The sequence below is a fragment of the Chelonoidis abingdonii genome, chromosome 9 (assembly GCF_003597395.2).
Source record: "Chelonoidis abingdonii isolate Lonesome George chromosome 9, CheloAbing_2.0, whole genome shotgun sequence".
Taxonomy (NCBI): Eukaryota; Metazoa; Chordata; order Testudines; family Testudinidae; genus Chelonoidis; species Chelonoidis abingdonii.
In genome coordinates, this window is record NC_133777.1 from 43,771,316 (window position 1) to 43,795,432 (window position 24,117).

The following is a 24,117-nucleotide window of genomic DNA, read 5'->3' on the forward strand; positions in this document are numbered from 1 at the left end:
GGTGAGCCCAATAGGAGAAATGCTTCTATTTTGCTGAGCAACAGCTTCTCGCAGAGTCTTTTCTGCTTTGGTTAAGGATGGATTGCATCCCTAAAGAACATAAATGCTCTATTTCTCATGTCCATTCAGATACCAGGCCCTGAGTTGCAGTAGCCCAGAGTGAGGTGCTTGAACCTTCCAGGTAATGTGGGGATGTTATGGGTGGGTGAACTAAGAGCTTCAGCAGACCCATAAACCAGAACAGTTGAGCACAATCAGGATGACCTGAGCACTGTCTTGGTGGATCTTCCATAGAACTTGTAGTATTAATGGGATGGGAGGGAAGACATACCCCAGGTGATTCTTCCATGACATTAGGAGAGGCATCTACCACTGAGACCTTGACCAAGGCTGCTCTGTAGCTGCACAGAGAAAGTTTCCTTTTCTCCCAAAAGACATTCCCCATTGGGTGAAGATATTGCTAAACACAAAATTATGAACCTCCTATTCATAAATCATGGCAAGATGTCTGCTCAGGCTGTCCGTTAGGTAGTTCTGCACCCCTCGTAAATATGCTCCTGATAGGGTTATGTGATGGCTGATGCATCAACTGCAGAGGGCAACTGCCTCTATGCAAAAAGGGAGAGATCTTGCTCCCCTCTGTTGTTTATATAAAACACCATTGTCGTGTTGTCCGACATTATTTGGACATGACTGGATTGGATGAGTGGGAGGAAGGCATCACAGACTCAGCGGACTGACCCGAGTTCTGGTAAATTGCCATGTATTCTAGATTCCAGACACCTTGTGCCATATGATCACCCATGTGAGTGCCCCAAACCAAGAGGGAGGCGCTGGTAACAATGGTTGCATCACGAGTCAGTGTCAGGAAAGGGGTCCCTACCTGAACCATTCTCCAGTTTTGTCCACCAGGTGAAAGGATCTAAAACTTTGGTGGAATGGCTTTGCAATTTATGTTGCCTTTATCTGGTGAATACACAGAGAAAAGTCAGGCTGTAGGCCACAAAGAGAAAGCCTGACAAACAGCATCATGTGTGCCATGTGGTTGAGGAGGGAAAGGAAAGTTTTGTTTAACCTGGGTCTGATGTATGAGCGTGCTCATGGCCTGAAACCCCTTGAAAAGTAGATACATTCCTGCTATGGTGGAGTCCAACATCATCCCTTGTGACAGAATACACTCCGGCAGTCATATCCTACACACTATTGTAATAACCTTTCTACAAAGTACGCCTTGTAAGGTATCACTTGAAAATTCTTAATTTGCTGGTCAGTAACATCCCAATAAAATGCATGTGGCAACATTGCATGTGAAATTCAAAACACCATATGGGGGAATCTTGTAACACATGTTCCAAACCTTCCAGCCCTGCCCAAACAAAAGTTGGCAAGCAGGTGTGTCCTAAACAAAGGAATGTGTGCTCTGCTTAATTTGCATTTAAGCAGTAAACAGAGTCATCAAATAGGAAGAGAAGACAAAGGAAGTTTCAACTGGTGAAAAAAACAGCTGGGAATATTCTTCCACATAGACTCTTTGGCTTCTAGTTCTCAGCTGGAAATGTTTTTCAAGAGGGGGACTGAATTCTAAAAATGAAGGACAAACACTCCAAAGCACCCCTCTCTCTTTCCCTGCCTATCACATTCCCTGCACCTGAAAAGATAAAGAAAGCAGGCATTGGATTCGGGGGTGGAGGCGTCCTGACCTGAGAGTTTGGTCAGTTATCTGCTGGTGCATGAGGCAAGAAACTTTGTTTGAATCTATTATAGTTTATTAAATTAGGCATTCATAAGTATCTTATGTTTATTTTTCTTGTAACCATTTCTGACTTTTATGCCTCATTACTTGTACTCACTTAAAATCTCTCCTTGTAATTAATAAACTTGTTTTATCTAATCCAGTGTGTTCAAACTGAACTGTCTGGTAAATCCATTTGGGGTAGCAAGTTGTGTGCATATTGTTCCCATAAAGGAATAATAGACTTCATATATTTGTACTATCCAGGAAAGGGCTGGGCAGTATAAGACATGTTTCTGCGAGCAAATCTGGGACTGGGAGAAGTCTGTTGGGGTTACTCTGAGGTAATCTGTAAAGCTGGTAAGAGCCAACATGTGGCTGGCTGCAGCATACAAAGATATACCTGGGAGTGATTTACATCTGGTTGGAGGCTGTTCGTGAGCAGCAAGACATTGCAAAGGGCATCACAAGTTACAAGGCAAGGGTGACACAGCTACTTAGTCTGACTTGTAACCTGATAGGTCACACCACTATACAATGTATAAATCTCATGGGGGTCAGATGGATTTTTTTTGTGATTGACGCACACCTACGGATAGCAGAAGGCTGAGCAGAACACTGTTGTCTGCTGGACTTCCTCATAGGAACTGCCTATCAAAAGACAACAGTCGAGGTAAGGGAAGACTGAAATCCTTCTTTTCACATTGAAGCTGCCACTGCTGAAGAAACCTTTGTAAAGACCGTGGGTGCTATAGCTAGACCAAAGGGAAAGACTCTGAATTGGTAATGCTCTTCATTGAAGAGAAACCTGAGGAACCTCCCGTGGACTGGGTGGATGTCTATTTGAAAATAGGCATCTCATGTTGAGAGCCATGACCCACGTATCCTCCTCCTCTAAGAAAGGAACTGTTGTTAAGGATATATGGAATTTTGGTTTTTTAATGAACCTGTTCAGCTGTCTCAGACTGAGAATTGGCCTGCTTCCCCTGTTCTTCTTGAGGATCAACTAGTGAGGGGAATCCCTTTCCTTGATGTTGCGGTGGAACCCTTTCTGTAGCTCCCTGGAGAAGGGAATTCACCTCTTGTCTTAGAATCTCCTCACGAGAACAGTCCCTGAAACAGAACCAGGAAAGGAGTTTGTGGGTATGAAGTACCAGAAACCCAATCAGACAGCCATGAATAATTTTTAATATCCGTTTGTCTATAGTTAGCTCCCTCCAATTTGGCAAACCGGTAAGGCAACCTCTGAATATCAGAGGAGGGGAATGAATTAACATCAATAAAGGGATGCAGATCTCGACAGTCCTATAAAAAATAAAAAATAAAATAAAAAAAAACCTTACTTGGGGGTTAGAGTATGATGTGGCAGTGGATGTTACAAAGGCTGGGTTACTGGGTCTATAAACTATCTCTAGCATAGTGGCTCTTGAGGACATTGGTGGATAAATGACTGAGGAGGTGGTCTTGCCCTACACCCTTGTCTCTAGTAGTTTCTCTTGGGGCAGGGGTATAAATGCTCAGCGAGCGAAGTGTTGTTCTCAAGTCTTTGAGGAATTGAAGAGACTCATCCATCTTCTTAAAGAATAGATTGATTGTTTTGAAACAGATCTTGGATGTGCCTCTCTAGGAAACCTGAGGGTTACAATCACAAGTTTCTCCCCATAACAATGGAAATAACCACCCCCCTAGACACAGTATCTGTTGCATGCACCACAGCTTAGAGGGAAGTTTTGGCCATTAATTGTCCCTTATCCTAGTCTAAGACCCGGAAGCAGACCGTACACCCCTCAGGGAGCTTGTCCTTAAATTCCAAAATCTTATTAGGAAAATCTTATTTGGCCAAGAAGGCCAGAATAATTTGAAATCCTGAACTGAAGGGAGGTGGAAGAGAAGACCTTTCTCCCTAAAAGAACACAAGCAACTCAATCTTTACCAGAGGGAGTAGCCTTTAGGTGTTGTTGCTTGGACCATGCTTTGGCCACCTTCACCACCAAGAGTTTGGCTTGGACCATGCTTTGGCCCTCCTCCCGCTGGTGGGATCAAGCAGCACTTCTCAGCCCTCTTAGGGGTGAGAGCACAAGAAGCAGCAGTGTGCCAAACTGTTTTTGCTGGGTTCATGTCGGCCTCATTAACGGGGAGGGCCACTCCACTGGGACCAGAAGGTTGCAAAATGTCTAGTGAACTGTGCTGAGACTTCTGGCCTTCCTCAAGCTGAATCTGTACCTCTGAACCCACCTGTCCACAAGCTCTTGATATTGTTTAAAGTCATCTGATGAAGTAACCACCTCGCCCAGTGAAGACAATGAGCTTGGTTCCTAGAACTGTCAGAACCAGTTCACCTTCCTCTTCTGAATATTCTGATGGGGCTGATTGTGGGTGTCTGGGCAATGGCAAATAGAACTCTTGAACTGATTCCAGGTGTCTAGTGGCCCCCAATGTTGTCAGTAGAAAGGATCAAATGGCAGAGGAGGACCACATGGCATAGGGTACTACCTGTCTCTTCGGCAATCATATATGGTGGGAGGTCAGAACCCTGATCTTTTGGGGTATCTGACTCATGCCACCTCCATCCAATGCCACAGAGAATCCTGAGAGGCCTCAGCCTCATCCAAAGAGAAAGCTAGATACCTTATCTCTGACAGAACCGACAGTACTGATGGTTGCACCTCAAGGCTGGCAGGTGGGACAGGAAAAGGATGCTGCCTTGTCAGGATAGTCTCTTTCTTTAGTATATCCATGTACTGGAATAGAGATGGTTCTGATGAGAATGGAGAATGCAGATAAGAGCAAAGATGTCCTCTGAGGACAGGCAACTCTCTGATGACCCTGGGAAACCAGGAGAGTCCATTGGCAGAGCTGTTGGAACCAGAGCTTCCCTGGTCATTGTGGCAAACAGCTTGCCCCATGGGTGTCACTACCAGTACTGCATCAGCTCTGGAAATGGATGGGAGCACCAAGAGCTGTTTATCCCAAACTTTCATCATCACAGCCATTGTCAGAACAGTTGGAAATATATCCTTGCACGCCTCCTTCTCCTGTTCAGAAAATTTACTTGGACCTAAGTCCTTAGCACCCATGTGCACTAGCTCTCCCAACTTTAACAGGGTCAGGGAGGTATCTGTTCTCTTTGGGGCCATTTTAGATGAAGATGGCTTGTCCTTATGTCTATGAATTTGCCCTTTGCTCTCATGTGAAGACTTCTCCTTAGGCTTAACATCTTGGTTTCTGTTCCTGAGCTCAAGTTCAGAGAGGCACTGCCTGCTTGGTCAGACCTATGTACAGGGGGTGGTCCCTGGCCCATGTCTGACTAGGGCTTCATCACCTTCTCCATGAGATGTTTTCTGAGTCAGCTCCTGACACTCATGAGTTCTGGGAGGGAAAGAGTGGCAGACGCTGTACTTAGTAGAAATATGAGCCTCATCTCATGAGCACTAAAGGCAACACTGATGTTTGTCACTCACTGAAAAGAAGCAAGGGCAGGAAACACTACTTTTGAACCCCAGGACCCTGGGCATAGTTCCAAGCTTCTTGGGGAGGGTGGGGAGAGTCTCTACGTGGGAAAGAAATGGAGGGAAAAACATTAGCTCTGCTATCTGCCTGTGTAGACTATACTATAAAAACTATTAAAATTAACTATTTATAATATCTTACAGCAATGACGCAGTAAAAAAAACAAGCTGAGGACACCAAAGATTCCAACTCAGACCATGCAATGGTAAGAAGGAACTGAAGAGGCATCAGCCCACACCACCTTTTATGCCCTCAGTTTGTGAGCACATGTGTGAGCCAACGGATATTGCTTGCAAAAAATTCTGGACTGAGTCACATGTTCCGCATGTGTAGCTCGCATAGGGAATACACATAAGGACTATCACTCAAAGAAGGAATCGCTATTCTCAAAGCTGTACTATTAATCAATGGATGCCACTAGTGCACAGCAGAGAGGTATCATAAAAAGGTGCTACATAAATTGATGGTGTAGTTAAGGAAGTGGCCATGTTTCTTTTAGCTTTATTCAAAATAAAAGGGGAAATTTATCCTTTTTCTGAAACTGCAACCATCTAATTATAATAGAGAAGGATGCTTGAGTTTAATTTAAGAGGATATTTTAAAATAGAAGAATCTCATCATTAAAAAAAATGGACTTATTGCTGAACTGCTTATTTAAAACAAAAATAAATAATAAAGAAGGTAAGCAAGTTGGGAGTGAAAAATTGCCTTAAAAGGTTGGAAAGTAGTGGCTTGACTTTCAGATGTGTTGACTGCCCACAACTGTCTCTGAAGTAAGTGGGAGCTGTGGGTTCTCAGCCCCTCTGAAAATCAGGCAATAAAGTATGACATTATTTTGCGGGGAAACAAAAATAAAACAATACAGTGATATAGTATCTACAGAAAATAAATGATAAAACAAACCAATACATTTTCTTATAAGAATGAAGAGAAGGAATATGGTTACATTTTCATCACAGGGGTTTACTCATGCAATTCCCATAGACTAAACCCCTGTGAGGCTAAAATGTACACTTAAGCTTCTTTACCAATAAACATCTGTTCATAACAGGTAAACTCTACTTATATCCCCATATAAGTGGCTGTAAAATAAGAAAGCTGGCCAATATAAAGCAGACAATGAATCTTCTAGGCCACGTATTATATGGATATTTTCAGTCTGTTTACATTCATGTTGTGCAGGTAAGACTATCACTACATACAATACACCCATGTTCAAAACCCTAAACTGCTGCTGACTGCCACTTACCCTCGCACAGTGCCTGTTTCCTGGTAATTCACTTGAATAAACTTGCCAAAGCGACTGGAGTTGTTATTATGCGCTGTCTTTGCATTTCCAAAAGCCTGTCATAATAAAGAGAAGATGTTATCATTGTGTTTCAGAAGATACAAGCTTCATATATTCTACTTACATGCACATTACAGGCTTGCTTTTGGGACTTGGCTGTCATTGCACAAATAATTACAAAAACCTGGGGAAGGGTGGCTGAATGATTTAATAGATTTAATGCTTCTCACTGAACCTCAGGGGACCATGTTTACATCCAACTTAAGGTCGTAAGTAGAAAGGAGCCGTATGACAGTTTCATACAACAAAACCATCATATGCCATTATAAACCTCTACTGTGAGAAAAATCAATGCTCAGCTAGAGTGAAACGTACTATTTTCCTAATGCAGTAGAGGCCAGTCCCAAAAGTATTGGCTAAAATAATTTAGAAGGTCCCCACACTGATGTTTGCACTGATGCTTCCTAAATTACCTTTTGAATAAACAGGATTTCAGTTTCTGGATAGACTTTTACTCTTAAACAATTCATTAGCAATAGTCTACACTAATCTATTGCTATCTAGATTTTAAAAGTTAAAGTTCGTTATGCTTCTATTTTCCCTCTTAGGTTGCGAAATGCTTGACATTACAGGACTGCACCTACATCTAGTGCATCTCTCCCACCTATTTTCATGAAATACTGACCTATTTACTGAAACGTTAATTTGGTGATACATACTGATGAGAGTAGTTCTGATTCAGTAAAGACTCCTCAGCCGATATGATCAGAAAACAAAGCTGTTTCTAACCAGTACAGCTGTTCCTGAGTTATTAGGCCAGGAGGAACAGTAGAGCTGGCCTCTTGACTCTAGTAATGCAGGATTATCCTGACAAGCGGAGCCTGGAGTTTAACCATGGCTGTTCAAAGCAAGAAGGAGCCGGATGAGTCTCAATAAAATAGAAACAAATAGTTCTCTGACTGTGGGTACTGGCTCAAAATCACATATTGCAACAAAACAATCCTCTTAAGTCTGCACTTATGTTTTGCATATATTTTGGTTCTAATTAAATCACTGAAGCAAGAAACATGATGCCCATTATCACATGCAGTATTAAATCCAGTAAGTCCACTATGAGGCATATTTATTAATGTCATAATAATTGGCTTACTTGTTTTTCAAATGTGAACACATGGAAGATGTTAAAATTCAATTTGATCCATGTTAATTTTCCACAGATCACTAAAACAAAGTTCTACAATTACAGAAGCAAGTTGTGCTAGTATATACATGGGAATCAGTTTTATATGTGCTCTGGTGAAAACTGTGTGTTTCACAGATTCATAGACTCCACAGCCACAAGGGAACATTGTGATCATCTAGTCTGACATCCTGTATAATACAAGCCATAGAATTTCCCCAAAAGAATTCCTAGAACAGATCTTTTAGAAAAACTGTGTGTGCGCGCGCGAGAGAGAGAGAGGAAGGTCGCCTTCCTCCTTCTACACACAAGGCCATCTTAGATTGCTCCAAACAGTCCTGCCACACAAAAATGATACTGCTGCAGTAGTCTGCACATACTGTCCCTTTAAAATTATCAAATGAAAGTTCCACATACATACATTTTCGCCTCAAAGAATAAAAACACTGTATACATTTTCTACCTTTTCTACCAAATTCTGAAGCAACCAATCTGAGAATGCACAGAAGGTAACTTTATTTCCATGTCATGAATCAACAAGCTACTGATTTACCTTTTTAGGTCACCTAATAACTAGCTTTGATTTTCAAGGAATGCTCTTTTGGTTCAGAGCTGATCACTTCAATACAATCCTCTGCCAAGGTTTATGATAGAAACTAATAAGAAAAATGTGTGAGGTGAATATTTATAAATGCAGGATTTTAAAACACTGTCTCAATGGCAAGTTGACTCAGTATTCCCTAACTTTCATTACCTTAAGCACTGTATTAAAAGCTATACTGTATCCGGCCTAAAAAAAAAAAAAGATAGAATAACAGTTCTCTAATCTAGATGGTAAGATACAGGGTTTTCAACTTAGAGAAAACGAATAAACAATAGAAAAGGGATAAACAACCTTATCCAAAAAACAATACAATTTAAAGTACTTCCAGCCAAATACACATAAAGACTCCACCAGCCAGATACACAGATGCAAATACAGCAAAACAATTTAAAAGACTATACTTTTGCTACCTTTGTACTTACAACTGGGAAACAGAAGGTTAGAAGGACTGGAAATAGATCCTCTCATAGCTGAGAGAGCACAGAACAGACAAAGACCCAAGATTAGAAGGACTGGAAATAGATCCTCTCATAGCTGAGAGAGCACAGAACAGACAAAAACCCAAGACCAAGAAACACCCAAAAATTCCTTCCCTTAAGCTTTGAAAAATCCGGTTTCCTGATTGGTCCTCTTGTCAGGAATTTGGTTCCCTTTGTTAACCCTTTACAGGTAAAAGAAACATTAACCCTTAGCTATCTGTTTATGACAAGCCTGCCTTGCAGTACTAAATAAAACAATGGGATTTTTTTTTAAGGCTAGAATTTGGGACAGAACAAGCACTCTCACCTGAAATAAAGAAAATATCATTTGAAATTGTGAACATATTTTTCACCGGTGTAGATGAAAAAATCCAAAAGACAAACTGAATTTTAAGAAGCATGCTAAACAAATACCACTATCCAAACAATGAGAGAAGGATGCTTTGAACCAGGATGCTCTAGTCCTGTCTCTTCTCCCACCCTTTGTCTGTTTTGTCTATTCACACTATAAACTCTTTGGGGCAGTGACTGACTCTCCCTCTGTTTTGGCACAGTGTCTAGCACAGTGGTTCTCAAAGGTTTGTACTGGTGACCCCTTTCACATAGCAAGCCTCTTAGTGTGACCCCTCCCCCCTTACCAATTAAAAACGTTTTAATATATTCAACACCATTATAAATGCTGGAGGCAAAGCGGGTTTGGGGTGGAGACTGATAACTTGCGACCCTGCCCCCCTCCCCATGCAATAACCTTGCAACCCTCTTAGGGGTCCAGACCCCCAGTTTGAGAACGCCTGTTCTAGCACAACAGAGTTCAAAATCTAAGTACAAACATGCCAGTTACCACTCCACGGTTAAGCTAAGTTTTGCATTTACACAAATAAATTATATTAAGAATAAGAAACAAAACTGAAATACTATACCAATTTTTCAACAATGGAATTTACTGCTTGATTATTTTTTATCTAAATGAAGCTAGAGATAGATTTGAAAGAATACTAATCAGAAATGGACATTCCAAGATTACAGCTCAGAAATTCTCCTTTATTTAAACTATTATATACATGAGTTGAACCACAGTCGCACACATCCGACGAAGTGGGTATTCACCCACGAAAGCTCATGCTCTAAAACGTCTGTTAGTCTATGAGGTGCCATAGGACTCTTTGTTGCTTTTACAGATTAACACGGCTACCCCTCTGAGACAGGAGTTGAAGGATTTACCTATGTTCTTCAATTTGTCTTACCCTAATTGCTCAGACAAAAGATAGAGCAGTTCAGCAGTGCAGAGCAAGAGTACCAGTCTAATAAGCAGCATGTGTTTATATTCCATGTCAGTCAGCACATTGCCCCAGGTGTCCTCTGAATAAAACCAATAAACTCAGAACAATAATTCTGTGTTTGGAATATGGCTTGTACTTAAATATTTATTATTAAAAATATTCATTTAATTTCATGAATCTTTTCTGGAATAAGTTTGAAATTAAAGATCACAAAACCCATATGCTAAGTGACTGAAACAAACTTTGTTTAAAACAAATTGGTATTATTCATTTAAAGGAGTTTGCATCAGCAAGCAACAATACAAAAAAAACAGCCACATGGCAAGCCAGTCATCTCTATCACCCTTTCATGTTTCTTTAAAAAATTAACTAAATACCAGTACTATTGAGGTTTTATGATCAGTTGGCTTTCTAGTTTTCTGTACTGTACTGAAGTGATTAGATCATTGTTTCAGAGAGAGAAATTAAGTCTATTTCTTATGATTGTTATTTAGGATGGGTTCTATCCAGTAGCAAGTCAGCCTACTGGCTCAAGGAAACTACAACTATAGGAGATGCTCCCCCAATCAGACAGGGTACAGTACTTCTTCCTGTCCCTTTTCCACAAGCCTTGTCATATATTCTGGGTGTACTCCAAATCAGAAGCAAGGAAATTACGTTGAGGGTTGCACTGAGCAGCTCTGGAAGTCTTCCAGTATCTTAAGGGCAGAAATTTCTATTCTGCTTGGCAGGTGTAGTCAGAGAAAAATTCTCAAAGACCAGCAGGTCTCAGAAGCTGAGAGACTCATTTCCGAGAACAGTCAAAGGAAAAAATTAACCACCTCACATACCTCCTCTGCAGGTTTTGTAAGCCTATTATTAGACTGAAGATGAGAGAGACCTCTTCACTTCCCCCCACAATCCACCACCTCTGCAGGTTATTTTCTTTACAAAAACCATCCCATATGTTGGGCAGAAGCCCACCCGCCTCCCCATAGGCAGATGTAGCAGTCACAGTCACTAGGAATGCAGTAAGCTTCCTTAGGTTGTGTGTTCTCATGTAGGGAATAGAGGTATTGATTAAGTATAGGGAGTTGTGAGAGTCAGAGTTGTGAGCTGCATGAATTCTCCATCTTGGTAAGCTGTGGGCTTCATGACATTTTTCTTTTGGCTTTACACAGCAGGCCAACCTGTCTTATGACCTGAGAGTCCATGGAAACGATTATAGGTAATATTACCTATTATGGGACCTGTGATGTCAATTTTTCATATTTTCTGTATTACTCCTTTATATATGAGAGACCTTCATATATCTTAGGGCAGAGGCATTCTGAAAATACAGTTACCAACTAGCTAAAAAGAACAGTAGAGAGTTAACTTGAGAGGATTTAAGATTTTTTTTTTGTTTGTTTAATTCACGAGGTCTCTTTAAAAGAGTGACTAGGTTATAGAAAGTCCTATTAAGGCACCTTATACATGAGCAAGTCTAGATGTATTTGAACTGTACACTGTGTTCTTGTAAAGCCAGCAAGATTATATGAAATGTAACAGTACCGCCTTGGAAAAGCGTGAATAAACTATAACTATTTCACTAAAACAAATTCTGTTCTGTCCATATTATTTCCCTCTGCTAACTGATTGGTGCAAAGCTGTGATTGCTTATTGGCAAAACTCCATAAAGAGCATTCCTAAAATTCTAGGCAAGGCCAGAGCTTTTACTGGCCAGGGCTCAACATTTTGAAGAAAAAAAAATTAAATACTCCTCTGTATGAGCAATACATCCAGTCTGGACTAGACACTGATTCAAGAATTCCAAAAATTTAGCTCCAGACAAGTAATGGTTTTGCTCCTGTAAGTTCCTACCACATTTTTAAACAGAAAGTTATTTTGATTTGGCTGGAATTGACTTTAAAGTATATTGAATCTTAAAAGCTGTGTTAGGTCATTTGAAAAGGTTTACAAAAAAAATCAATATTGTCAACCTGAAATGTTCAAAAATCATAAGTCTGGTCACAAAAAAGCATTAAATTGATATTAAATAGCATGAGATTTAAAAAAATGTTTGGGGTTCTTTTTTATTGCCTTGGGGTTTTGAGTCTTCATGGTTTATGTTTTGAAACTTTTCCCCCACAACCAGGAGTAAAAAATTACTATTTTAAATAAAAGATGAGATTCTCATATAATTAGTGATTCCAGAAGCTGGGGCTTTAAGAAAAAAATATATATAATGGCACTTACACTAAAAATTGCAAGCATTGGACTTGCAAAAAATCTACCAAGGTACCTGAACCATTGAAAAAATGGATGACCTTTTGGGAAACACTGATGAAAGAGTCAAAGATCAATACATGCACATTTGAGATTCCTCTCATACTCTATTCCACTGACCCCATCACTTCTGCTTTCTCTCCTCCATTACTTCCCTGCTAATCCCTATCCTCAAATTCCTCTCAGTCTCTCATTGTCCTTTGGCTCCTTCTTCTCACAATACATATATATGACTTGGTCTTCTACATCCTCGAAATACCTTACCCTTCCACCCTACCGGCTTCTCAACTACAGACCCATCTATGCATAGATTTCCTCCCATTCAACTCTGCCTTTAATTCCTTCCAATCTGGCTTCCACTCACCTCAACTCTACTGAAACCACTCTTGCTAAATTCTCTAGTGTCCTCTTTCTGGCTAAATCTCAAAGCCTCTACTCCACCCTCATTCGCCACTCCCCAACCCTATGTTGTTTTTGACAACATCTATCCTCTCCTTCACATATTACCCTTCTTGGGCTTTTGAGATACTGTTCTCTCCTACCTCTCTCACTATCCTTCAGCATCTCTTTCAATGGGACCATCACCCCTCTCTAACCTGGGATAACCCAAAATTCTGTTATTGACCCTTTTTCCTTGTGGTCAGGACTTCAGTTCTGTATCTCATCTGAAATCTTAAGACCTCCAAGCACTAGAAGAGACCTCTGGAATCTCTCCTTTCCCTAACAGCATTCATTTCTATGAATTATAGGTTGCAAAATATCAGAACTCTATTTTGTTAATTTGGAGCCTGAAAACAGTGAAATTTGTGTGGGAAAAGGGGACAAACTATGGGAATGTACCCAGTCTCCCAGAAGTGAGTACAGGAGGGAAGAAAGACAGAAAGAAAGAGAAAGGGAAATGGAAATATAACATTAAAGAAATGGTCAGCAAGAAAAGAACAAGAAGTCCAGTAAAGAGAGCCAGAGCCAAAGCCAAGCAGCTGATCAACAATGTCTGTGCCAGGAAATACATAGGAACTTTTTGGCTTTAAAACACTTTATTAATTACTTCTATTAAGACAATTTCAGTGGAGAGAGTGAATGCCAGACTGGAGAGAGTGAAGAAGAAAGCTGAAGGAGGCCTTATTACATCATGTCAAGCGATTTCTGAGGCTGAATCTTGTATCATAAGTTCTTTTTTGCAAACAGTGTGAGTGCATTAAGACATCAGTGAAAAAGTAAAGTTTTTCATGTAATAGAACAAGTAAGTGCCAGCACTGACTTACCTAGCTATCATTACAGCACATGAAACTCAAAAATATAATGTACTGAAACACAAAATAAATTGTTCACACTATTAACTTATGAGAATGAATGAAGCTTGTATACTGGAATTATCATCATCGTCATTATTTAAAGCAGAGATGGGCAAACTACAGCCCACGGGCCGGAACTGGACTGTGGGCCATTTTAAACCAGTCCTTGAGCTCCCACTGGGGAACAAGATCTGGGGCTTGCCCTGCTCCAGCCTCGCGGGAAGCAGGGTCGGGGGGCCGCTCCACGTGGCTCCCGGAAGCCACAGCATGACCCCACTCTGGCGCTCCAGCTGGGGAGCAGGGGCAACTCCATGAGGCTCCCAGAAGTCACGCTATGGTCCCCCCTTCAGCGCTCCAGATGGGGAGCAGGGTCCAGGGCCTTTCCACATGACTCCCGGAAGCAGTGGCATGGCCCCCCTCTGGCTCCTATGCACTTCAATGGCCCCGCTCCAATGGCCCCCTCCGGCATGCCAAAGGGGGCTGTGGGGGTGGTACCTGTGGAAGAGGCAGCATGCAGAGCTGCCTGGCCATGCTTCTGCATAGGAACCGGAGAAGGGACATGCTGCTGCTTTTGGGAGCTGCTTGAGGTAAGTGTCGCCCAGAGTCTGCACCCCGCGCCTCTCCCTATGCCCCAACCTCCTGCCCCAACCCTGATCCCCCTCCTGTCCTTCAAACCCCTTAAATCCCAGCCCAGAGCCTCCTTCTGCACCCCGAACCCCAGAGCCCACACCGCCAGCTGGAGCCTGCATCCCCAACCCCACCTCACATCCCTCTCCTCCGCCACAGCCTGGAGCCTCCTCCCACACCCTGAACTCCTATTTTCTGGGCCTACCCCAGAGCCTGAACTCCCAACCAGAGCCCTTACCCCCTCCCGCACCCCAAACCCAATTTTGTGAGCATTCATGGCTCGCCATACAATTTCTATTCCCAAATGTGGCCCTTGGGCCAAAAAGTTTGCCCACCCCTGATTTATAATGTAGCATAGGGCCTACAGGCCCTAAACCTAAACCAGGACCCTGTTGTGCTATAGAGCTCTCTGCTGTTGGGACAGAGTGGCTAGACAAGAGATCTTACAGCAGTGCAGCTGCATTGGTACAGCTACAGCCACTCCACTGTCAGGTATGCAGTGTAGCTCCTCTTTGTCATCAGGAGAGAGCTCTCCTGATGACAAAAGAAAACGATCGCCAACAAAGGGTGGTAGCTTCATCGCCAGGAGAGCATCTCCTGCTGATGAAGCACTGTCCACGCTGGCACTTTTTGTCAATAAAACTTTTGTCATTCAAGGTTGTGTTTTTTTCACACCCCTGAGCAACAAACGTTTTAAATGATAGACATAGTCTTAGTCTCTGCAGCCCTGATGGATGCCCTGAGAGAGGCTTTAATTGAAGCTGGAAAAAGCACACAAAGAACTAAAAGAAAATCTCTTGCCATGTATTCCTTTTGTGTCTGATGTCACTTAGACTTGTTTGGGAAAATATATGTTTAAACCAGCGTGTCTTGCAGCACACTCTGAAACTGGTGGGTGAGACCTAAACAAATTTGTCCCTTAAGCGTGGGTATTTAACGGAAAACACCCTTACTTCTGACTCTCACAAGATTAAATCTAGGCTTCATAAAAGTGTTCCAAAAAGTATACTTGATGGTGTACAGACCGTGTCACTGAGGGACCAGTTTAGTCACAGCTCTAAGGATATGTCTACACTGCAATTAAAAACCTGTGGCTGGTCCCTGGCAGCTGACTTGGCCTAAAGGGCTATTTAATTGCAGTTTAGACATTTGGACTTAGGCTGGAGTCCAGACTCTGGGACCCTGCAAAATGGAAGGGTCCCAGAGCTCAGGCTCAGGCTAACAAGGAACTTTTGCGCTGTTGCAGACTCTCAAATTCAAACATAATATTACAGCAGTTTTCAAACTTCAAATTGTAAAGTTTGCAATTGTACTGCAGGATCTTGAATTTCAATCTGTTCTCTACAGATTCACTAAGAGATTATTAGATTCTTTCCTATCTCTATACTAGTAAATATTCCTGAACATTTATTCAAGTTAAAGGAATTAGACATAGAACTCTAGAAATATATATTCTACTTTTTAACTATTAAAATAAAGAAATCTAAATTCTTGTAATTACAGCATTCTCCATAGCAGCATTGAACAATCCCCCACCCAAACTATGTTAAAATGAAAAATTTTAATTGTTGGAAGAGGAAAATGTAATAAGATGCCCTTAGCATAGCTTTTAAAGAAATTCACGTTAGATCAGCATGATCAACCCTGTACTAAGTCAACAGAATTCGTTCCAAATCAAAAGAACCTTTACATTATTCTTGCCATGAACAGCATGTTATTCAGAGGCACTTCCTGTGGCCCTTTCAGACTTGTATATGGTAAAGTACATGTGTTACGGCACAAAAGCACTTTGGGTATCTATCCTAGTAGCCTATACCTATTATTGTGATGCATATCTTGTTAAAATCATTAAGACAGTTTAAACTATGTCCCTGGGCTCACAAGACTCATGAGACGCTTATATATACACAACTGAAATATTCAGTAAAACTTAGATCATTTGAGACAGAATCTCAATGGGTTATCTAATGCTTAGTTAAGCCAGTATTTATTTTTAAGGAAAACTGAAAAAGCATAACTTAAAAAAAATGTTCTGTGTGGTCAAGAAACAACAGTGAGCATCTAGTTCATATTGACCAATTAAGTTCAAAGGCTGAAACCTTATTCCTTACTCTCGTGTGCTAAGATGTTTCATCTCTCTCAGCAGCTGATGATTTTGTGACCAAGGACAGTGGCTGAAAGATATTAAGCATGGTCTACACTCAAGAATTAGGTCAACATAAGGCAGCTTACATCAACCTAATTACATCAGTGTACAGACCACAGCCTTGCTCCCGCCGCTGTCAGTACCCTACTACACCAACATAACTCCTCCACCTCCATGAGATGCACAGGGTTTATATCAGCGTAGTTAGGACGATGCAGTGTCCATGTAGTGCCTTACAATGGCTGCTGGCTGTCCGCTGTCATTCTTGTCAATTTCATGGCTCTATACTGGAGCCATAAAATTGACAAAAAAGCCATGGGATGGGTAGGAGGCTCCAGCAAGCCTGGCTGCCCCAGTTCCCCACTCCCAGCCCAGCTGTAGCCCAACCGTACCCACCCAGTTCCCAGCCCAGTTGCTGCCCAGGCTGCATCCATCCAGCTCCTCACTCACAGCTGCGCTACTACCTGGAGGCTCCTTGCAGGGAGCTCTGGTGCTGCAGGGAGTCCCTTAGGCTCCTCACTCCCTGCCACCAGAGCCCAACTGCCCCACGAGCTCTTGGTTCCCTGTTCCCTGCCGCAGTCAGGCTCCCAGCAGGGAGCCGAGAGCCTTCGTGCAACTGCCAGGTTCCCTGTGGGGAGCACGGAGCCGAGAGCCTGGGAGGGCACCTGGGCTTCCAGAAGCGAGCTGCATATGGAGCGGCAAGCCCAGGCTCTCGGCCCCCGCCCCCACTGACTGCCTCTCTTAAGTCAGTGAAGATGCACACCACCAACAGACATGGGGGGAAGTGTGGACATGAACCACCACAGTAATTACTGTGGTTGTAAGTTGACCTAACATAGGTCATCTTAACTTTCTAGTATAGACATGCCCTAATACAAATTAACATCGTCAAACCAGTCTACATGTGCTGCAATATCTAGGGGGGGAAAGGGGGTTCTTTCTAAGGCTCGGTCTACACTGGATTTACACCAGTATAATTGTTGCTCAGAGATGTGAAAAATCCACACCTGTGATTGATGCAATTATATCAACCTACACCACAGTGCAGACACCACTATGTCAACATAGGGCTTATCTTGTCGACATAGCGACCAGCTCTCAAGGAGGAGGATTAACTATGCTGATGGAAGAACTTCTCCCATTGGCATAGAAACATCTGTACTTAAGCAATGCAGGATTTTAAGTGTAGACTGACCTAATGATGGAGCTACCGCCTTAACTGTTAATTTCCAGCTACTGTTTTTGTTTTTTTTGTTTGTTTGTTTTTTGAAGTGTTGATTTAAAAAAAATTCCATGAAAGTTCAGATTTCACCAGGCCATTAGAAGGCATGTGTTCAGTCTGAGGATTCTCTTCATGCTAAAGTTCAAGTTTATGTTCCAACACGCTGAAGTGCTAGAGTTGTCAAGCGTGAATGTTAAACAAGGGTTAGTAATGACAACAAGGGTATTTTTTTACTCTTTATACTCAAAAGTGACAACTAATTTTGTTCATTAGAAAAATTCATCCCTAGACACTGACCCCACCTGAAAAATTTCAGCCTATAAAGGTGATACAGTAGTTTGATAAGTTGTAAGCCACAGAAAAGGCCTTTTAGAATGGAAAGACCTAGGTAACCTTACACCAGCATGCATCATTACACACACTACCTGTACATAGGGGGAGAAAAAAAATCAGTCACTGAAATACAAGAGGATTTATTAGAACCAACCTGATGGCGATTTTGTCCATTCTGCTGGGTCAGTACAATACTGTTCTCTATAGTATTGTCATAAGCCAGTAGATGGCACCTAAGTGTGAGCAGCCAAGTCCTGGATGATCAATGACCAAGAGGGGCAAGAAGCCAGAGGCTTCCAGTTAGTTGGAAACAGCACCATCTTTGTGGGAGGGAATGGTAGAGAGGGGGGCACTAGTGGAAGGAAGAAGGACTGTGTTGCCTTGGATGCGGGTGTGAGTGAGCCTGGGGAACAGGACTGTGATGGACACTGCTCGACTGCGATTACTGACCACTTTGGTTGAAGACTTGCATGTGTCCTCAGGGAAGATGAAGTAGCCAAAGAGCAGTGAAGGCCAGAGGTCCAGACCAAGCAGACAGCAAGTAGCGCCCCTTACCAGGCTAGTGCATCTCAGCTTTGCGTGTAACACCAGTACCACTGGTGATTAAAGACCTTAGCTGGCAAGTCATGGTTTTGGGCACCTCCAGGGTAGGCGAAGGAATTGTTTTTTCTGTTTATTTTAACTGTTTCACAGGTGCTCTTTAATTACCATCAGTCCCCCAGCCCCTTTTGGCCTGTACCTATTCCCTTGCCTAATATTCTTGCACTGTATGTAAATGGTCTCAGAACTCATCTATGTACAACTGGGTTTGGTGTCAGGATCTCCAGATTTACATAAGCAAAGCGGTCTGTGTGTGACCCAAAGAGAAACAGGTGCAGGCATGCTACCTTAAGATATCTAACAGCCCAGAGAAAGGGGGTATTTGGTAGAGTATATTCCAGTATTTACTGATTCTCCTTTGCCAATATCTCTAACAATATACAATACTACAATAAATAAAATGTCTACATTTTAAAAACAATATGTGCTATAAAGGTTGCTATATAATACAAGATAAATTGCCTCTTGGTAACAATCAGCACAGAGCACCCCTATACATTTATATTCCTCTTGTTGTGACAGTATTTTTCATTACAGCTACAATACGATACTGAAAAAACAGTCAATTAACAGGCAAATCCTTCATGCAACTTTATCACGTCAAACTTTCTGTATGTTATCACAAAGGCATAAGGGTCTGATTGATTATAAGCTACTGATACACAACACTTACAAAAAATAACTTTGGCCTGACCTTATAAACTGACACTGTGTAGGAGGACCACACATGAGGAAAAGGCTGCTCCTTTCCACTTCCATAAAAACAGGTATTTCCCCCTCTGTTGCTACAATTATACTCAGTTTCGTAAATAGTGAGAACATCATAGAAGAACTGGTTGCACGAAATAAGGTTGGATTGAATTATCATATGTTGATTCAGTTTAAATTAAATGGAAAGATAATTCAAAGCCAGGTCATCAACTATGGGTTTTTTTAATTTCAAACGGACAGATCTGAGGAAATTAATGGAATTATTTAAAGAAGTCAACTAGATTGAAGACCTCAAGGAGTTAAATATGGAGGAAATTTAAAATTTCTAGAAATCATAGAAAAGCCATCTGAAATTTGCATCACAAAGAAGGAAAAAAATGTGTAGGAAAATGCTACAGACTCTACTCATGGAGGAAATCTGTGCCAACGTGTGCACTCATAATTCATGTGCCGTGCATTTTTTCCCCCCGCAGAAAATAACTTCTGCCAGAAAGCTGCTGCAGTTCCGCCTTTTCCCACTTGGGGCCGCTATGATGCTAGAACAGAGCAGCCGCTCCGGGGTCAGGAGGAACTTGCCACCAAGTCAGCTTGAAAGTGACCTTAGGGTTGTCTTCCTCTGCAGTGTGGAGGTACAGGTTATATGCCAGGATTATCTGGGAATATCTCACTTAATTTTTCCTACCACTGCAGGGGACTCAGACATTGGTGCACCTCATTCCCTCCACAAGCTCTTCCAGTTGCACATAACAGTCTGGTCTCCTGTGGGCTACCATAATACTTTGATTTAATTTTGATTGTTGGGTTCAGCATGTGGGTGCTAGTGGCCTGTGATACATAGGTGGTGAGACTAGATGATCTGGTGGTCCCTTCTCGCTTTAAACTTTAGTGTTTTAATTAGAAATAAAAGAGTTTAAGGCCATCTACTCACGAATAGCAAGCAAAGGTGCAGCCTGCTAGATTTCATCCATGGACGCTGACTCCCTTTCAGTCCAGGAAGTAGCCATGAGCCTACTATAGTTATCCATAACTCTCAATTGCCTGGACATACCCCCTACTAAATAATTTTCAAGGATCTAGACATACTACTAATTTTAACTTAGAAGTGTCATCCTCTCCCCTCTTTTTTTTCCTTCCTTGAAAAGAGCCAAAGGTTGTCAGCCACATGCAAATAGGACTTCAGTGCCTATATTATGTCCAGTGCCTGCTGAAGAGTCTCCATATGAGGGAGGGTTGGGACAAAAGCCAAGAGTTTAGTCAGCTGGAACCTGTGAAATTCTAAATTAACTTTTCTTGAAATATTAGGCAGCATTCTTTAAGTTTTACCTTATCTGGATGCAAAGATCAGAAAGAGATCCTGACAAGAAAGAGCAGCCAATTCCTCAACCCTTTTGACAGAGGTAATAGGTAATGGCTACCAGAAAGGTTATTTTACACACTGCTAAGAGAGAGAGACCATGGATAAAGGCTCAAAGGAAGGAAGTCTTTGAAGAACCAGGTTAAGTTTTTACACTGGAACAAGTGGTGCAATTCAGCTATCAGATATCTTTACTTTCTTCAATGCAAATACTAAGGGACCCTATAAGTAGGGCCCTACCAAATTCACAGACATGAAAAACGTGTCACGAACTGTGAAATCTGGTCTTGTGTGTGCTTTTACCCTACACTATACAGATTTCATGGGGGAGACCAGCATTTCTCAAATTGGGGATCCTGATCCAAAAGGGAGTTGTGGGGGGGAGGGGGGGTTGCAAGGTTATTTTAGGGGCATTGTGGTATTGTCACTTTTACTTCTGCACTGCTTTCAGAGCTGGGCGGCTAGAGAGCGGCAGCTGTTGGCCAGGCACTGAACTCTGAAGACAGCGCCCTGCCAGCAGCAGCTCAGAAGTAAGAGTGGCAATACCATACCATGCCATCCTTACTTCTGTGCTGCATCTGGCAGTGGCTTGGCCATCAGAGCTGGGATCCCAGCCAGTAGCTGCTGCTCTCCAGCTGCCCAGCTCTGAAGGCGGTGCTGCCCCCAGCAGCAGCACAGAAGTAAAGGTAGTAGTATCACAAAGCCCCCTACAATAACCTTGCGACCCCACCCCCACACAACTCCTTTTTAGGTCAGGACTCCTACAATTATAGCACCATGAAATTTCAGATTTAAATAGCTGAAATCATGAAATTTCAGATTTTTAAAATGCTATGATCGTGAAGATGACCAAAATGGACCACGAATTTGGTAGGGCCCTGCCTATAAGTAACCTGGGGGGGGTGGGGGTGTCCGGTTACTGTTTGGCTATTCTGAATGAAAAAGGCTGCCTCTTTCTCCAGCATCCTCTCTTTTGTTTTCCTCTCTCCATGCTTGGGAGGAACCCAGAAGGTTAACTGGAACTTTGACTCCTTAATCTCCTTCCTGCCCTAAGAGGACCCGGAGCGCTGATCTGACTGTGTCTGGTAAGCATCTGCAGACAAAGCAATGGCTGATAAGGTGCTCCTGCAGACACATACACACACCCCATGCACTCATGAGTGGGTGGATGAACTATACTGCTATAGAGGAGGTACAGTAGCTTCTCCTCTCTGTGCGAGACCACTAAACAACAAGGGTGCAGGTGAGGAAGCTGATTCTTGGGAGTTCTGCTACATTAGTAATCAATCCCTATGCTTTTCTGCTCTACAGAAAGTGAAACTTACTCATGAAGACATGTTAAATTTTCCCTGTAGTGACATGACGAAGGGAGAAAAATTAAAAAAAAGAATGTGTCCTTTAATAATCAGTTCAATCTAGTATGAGATCACAAGAATTAATATGTTTTAAACATAATTGTATGATTACTGCATGACATCACTACATGACAGTTAAAGTTGTTTAGGTCCCTTCACTATGCAAATCCACACCTCAGCACGTTTGAATTTCTTTTAGATTTAGCTTCAATTTTGAACACCTGAATTTCCTGGGTTTATAAATGCTTGTTTTGGGGAATAATTACAATATACCTTTAACAGTAGTTTTTTACCCTAAACTACTGACACACTTGTATGAATGCTTGCATGCAAGTGAGAGCACATAAGAGTTACAGAATGAAACATTTTAAATGGATAACTATTCATTAGTGTTGTAGCTTAATGTTTGTAGTGGTAGCATCATAGAGAAGACGGTTTAGCTCTAGATTTTTTCCTAACTATTTTCTTTCATATTCCTGGAGGGTTCATATTCCATCACATCACCTATTCCTGAGGGCAGGCAGCTACAGTTTAATTCACTGGAACAGGGTCTACAGGAATGATAGGGAGTCACCTGATTAACATCCTGCCAGCAACGAAAGACAATTCTAGATCAATCCCCATCTTAGAAGAGAAATTTTAAGGCATCTCTCAGTTATTTGTTTTCTGTTACATCAAACTGCTATATTCTCTTTCCTGAAAGTATGACAAAAATCACATCACAATAAAACAAGTAATGTAAATGCTCAATCCATGTTTCAAGAAAAACCAGTATATAGCACTGAAAAGGTGTTCAATCTCACCTATACTGCTTTCAGGGAATAAATTCTACTCAATGTGAATTTCTTTTTTCAAACATTAGCTAGTTCTCTTTTTTCACTAAAGCTGCACACACTGCATGAGAAATCCCATTAAAATGAATTAAAGACTGGGGAGCTTCTCAGGACTATCCGTCTGCCACAATACTACACTAGTGCAGTGCTGCTACAGGTGCCATCTTTCAGAGATGGCACTTCTGGTCAATAAAGCCACCACAGGACTTTTTATAAGAGACTTTATCTTAATCCTGGCCATATTCCAACTCTGTAATTATATTTTGCTGACAAAAATTACAATCACTTATTGATTCAACATTAAGAAAAATAAGATGAGCAAGCTAACTTTATGCAGAAGCACATTATCAGATGCCTTGCTCAGCATTCCAGAGTTCACAGACTTTAACAAACCAAATCCTCTAACAATTCACAACTCCACCCATTCCCCTCTCTAACATCTTATGATTGCTCCCATTAAAAAATGTCATTTTCTCTAAGGCCTGGTCTACACTACAGGGTTAGGTCAATTTAAAAATGAATGCATCCACACAACCAACCCTGTTCCGTCGATCTAAAGGGCTCTTAAAATCGACTTCTGTACTCCTCCCAGCGAGGGGAGTAGCGCTAAAATCAACTTTGCTGGGTCAAATCTGGGGTAGTGCGGATGCAAATCGACAGTATTAGCCTCCGGGAGCAACCCCAGAGTGCTCCATTGTGACTGCTCTGGACAGCACTTTGAACTCCAATGCGCTAGCCAGGTACCCAGGAAAAGCCCCGGGAACTTCTGAATTTCATTTCCTGTTTGGTTAGCATGGCGAACTCAGCAGCACAGGTGATCGTGTAGTCCCCCCAGAATCATAGAGAGTAGCATGTTTCTATGCTCCTTCTATCATCTCCATCCCTGAGGTTATCGCAGATTAGAAGGCAAAAAAAAAACCGCACTTGTGATGACGTTTTCCAAGCTCATGCAGTTCTCTCACACTAATAGGGCACAGCTTAATGCATGGAGGCATTCAGTGGCAGAGGCCAGGAAAAAAATAAGTTAGCACGAAAAGCGGAAGCAGGATGCAATGCTGAGGCTAATGGGGGAGACAACAGACATGATGAAGTGTCTGTTGTAGCTGCAGGAAAGCCAACAAGAGCACAGACCCCCGCTGCATCCACGGTCTAACTGCCTAACCACCTCCCCATGTGTCATAAGTAGATAGGTAAGGGTTAATTTTCTTTTACCTGTAAAGGGTGAACAAAGGGGGAACCAAACACCTGACCAGAGGACCAATCAGAGACCTGGATTTTTTTTTAAGAGTCTGGGAGGGAACTGGAAACTCGGGGTCTTTTT

The 24,117-nt window shown here is 42.0% G+C and overlaps 1 protein-coding gene across 5 annotated transcripts in view; it reads right to left on the bottom strand.

The window, feature by feature from the left end:
* Nucleotides 1-24,117, bottom strand: part of MYO9A (myosin IXA) — a 451,053-nt gene that overhangs the window by 257,710 nt on the left and 169,226 nt on the right. For all 5 annotated transcript variants that reach the window (XM_032791130.2, XM_032791129.2, XM_032791131.2 and 2 more), the window contains exon 3: nt 6,492-6,586. In XM_032791130.2, the coding sequence (XP_032647021.1) occupies nt 6,492-6,586 (95 nt within the window). The remainder of the gene's footprint in view (nt 1-6,491; nt 6,587-24,117) is intronic.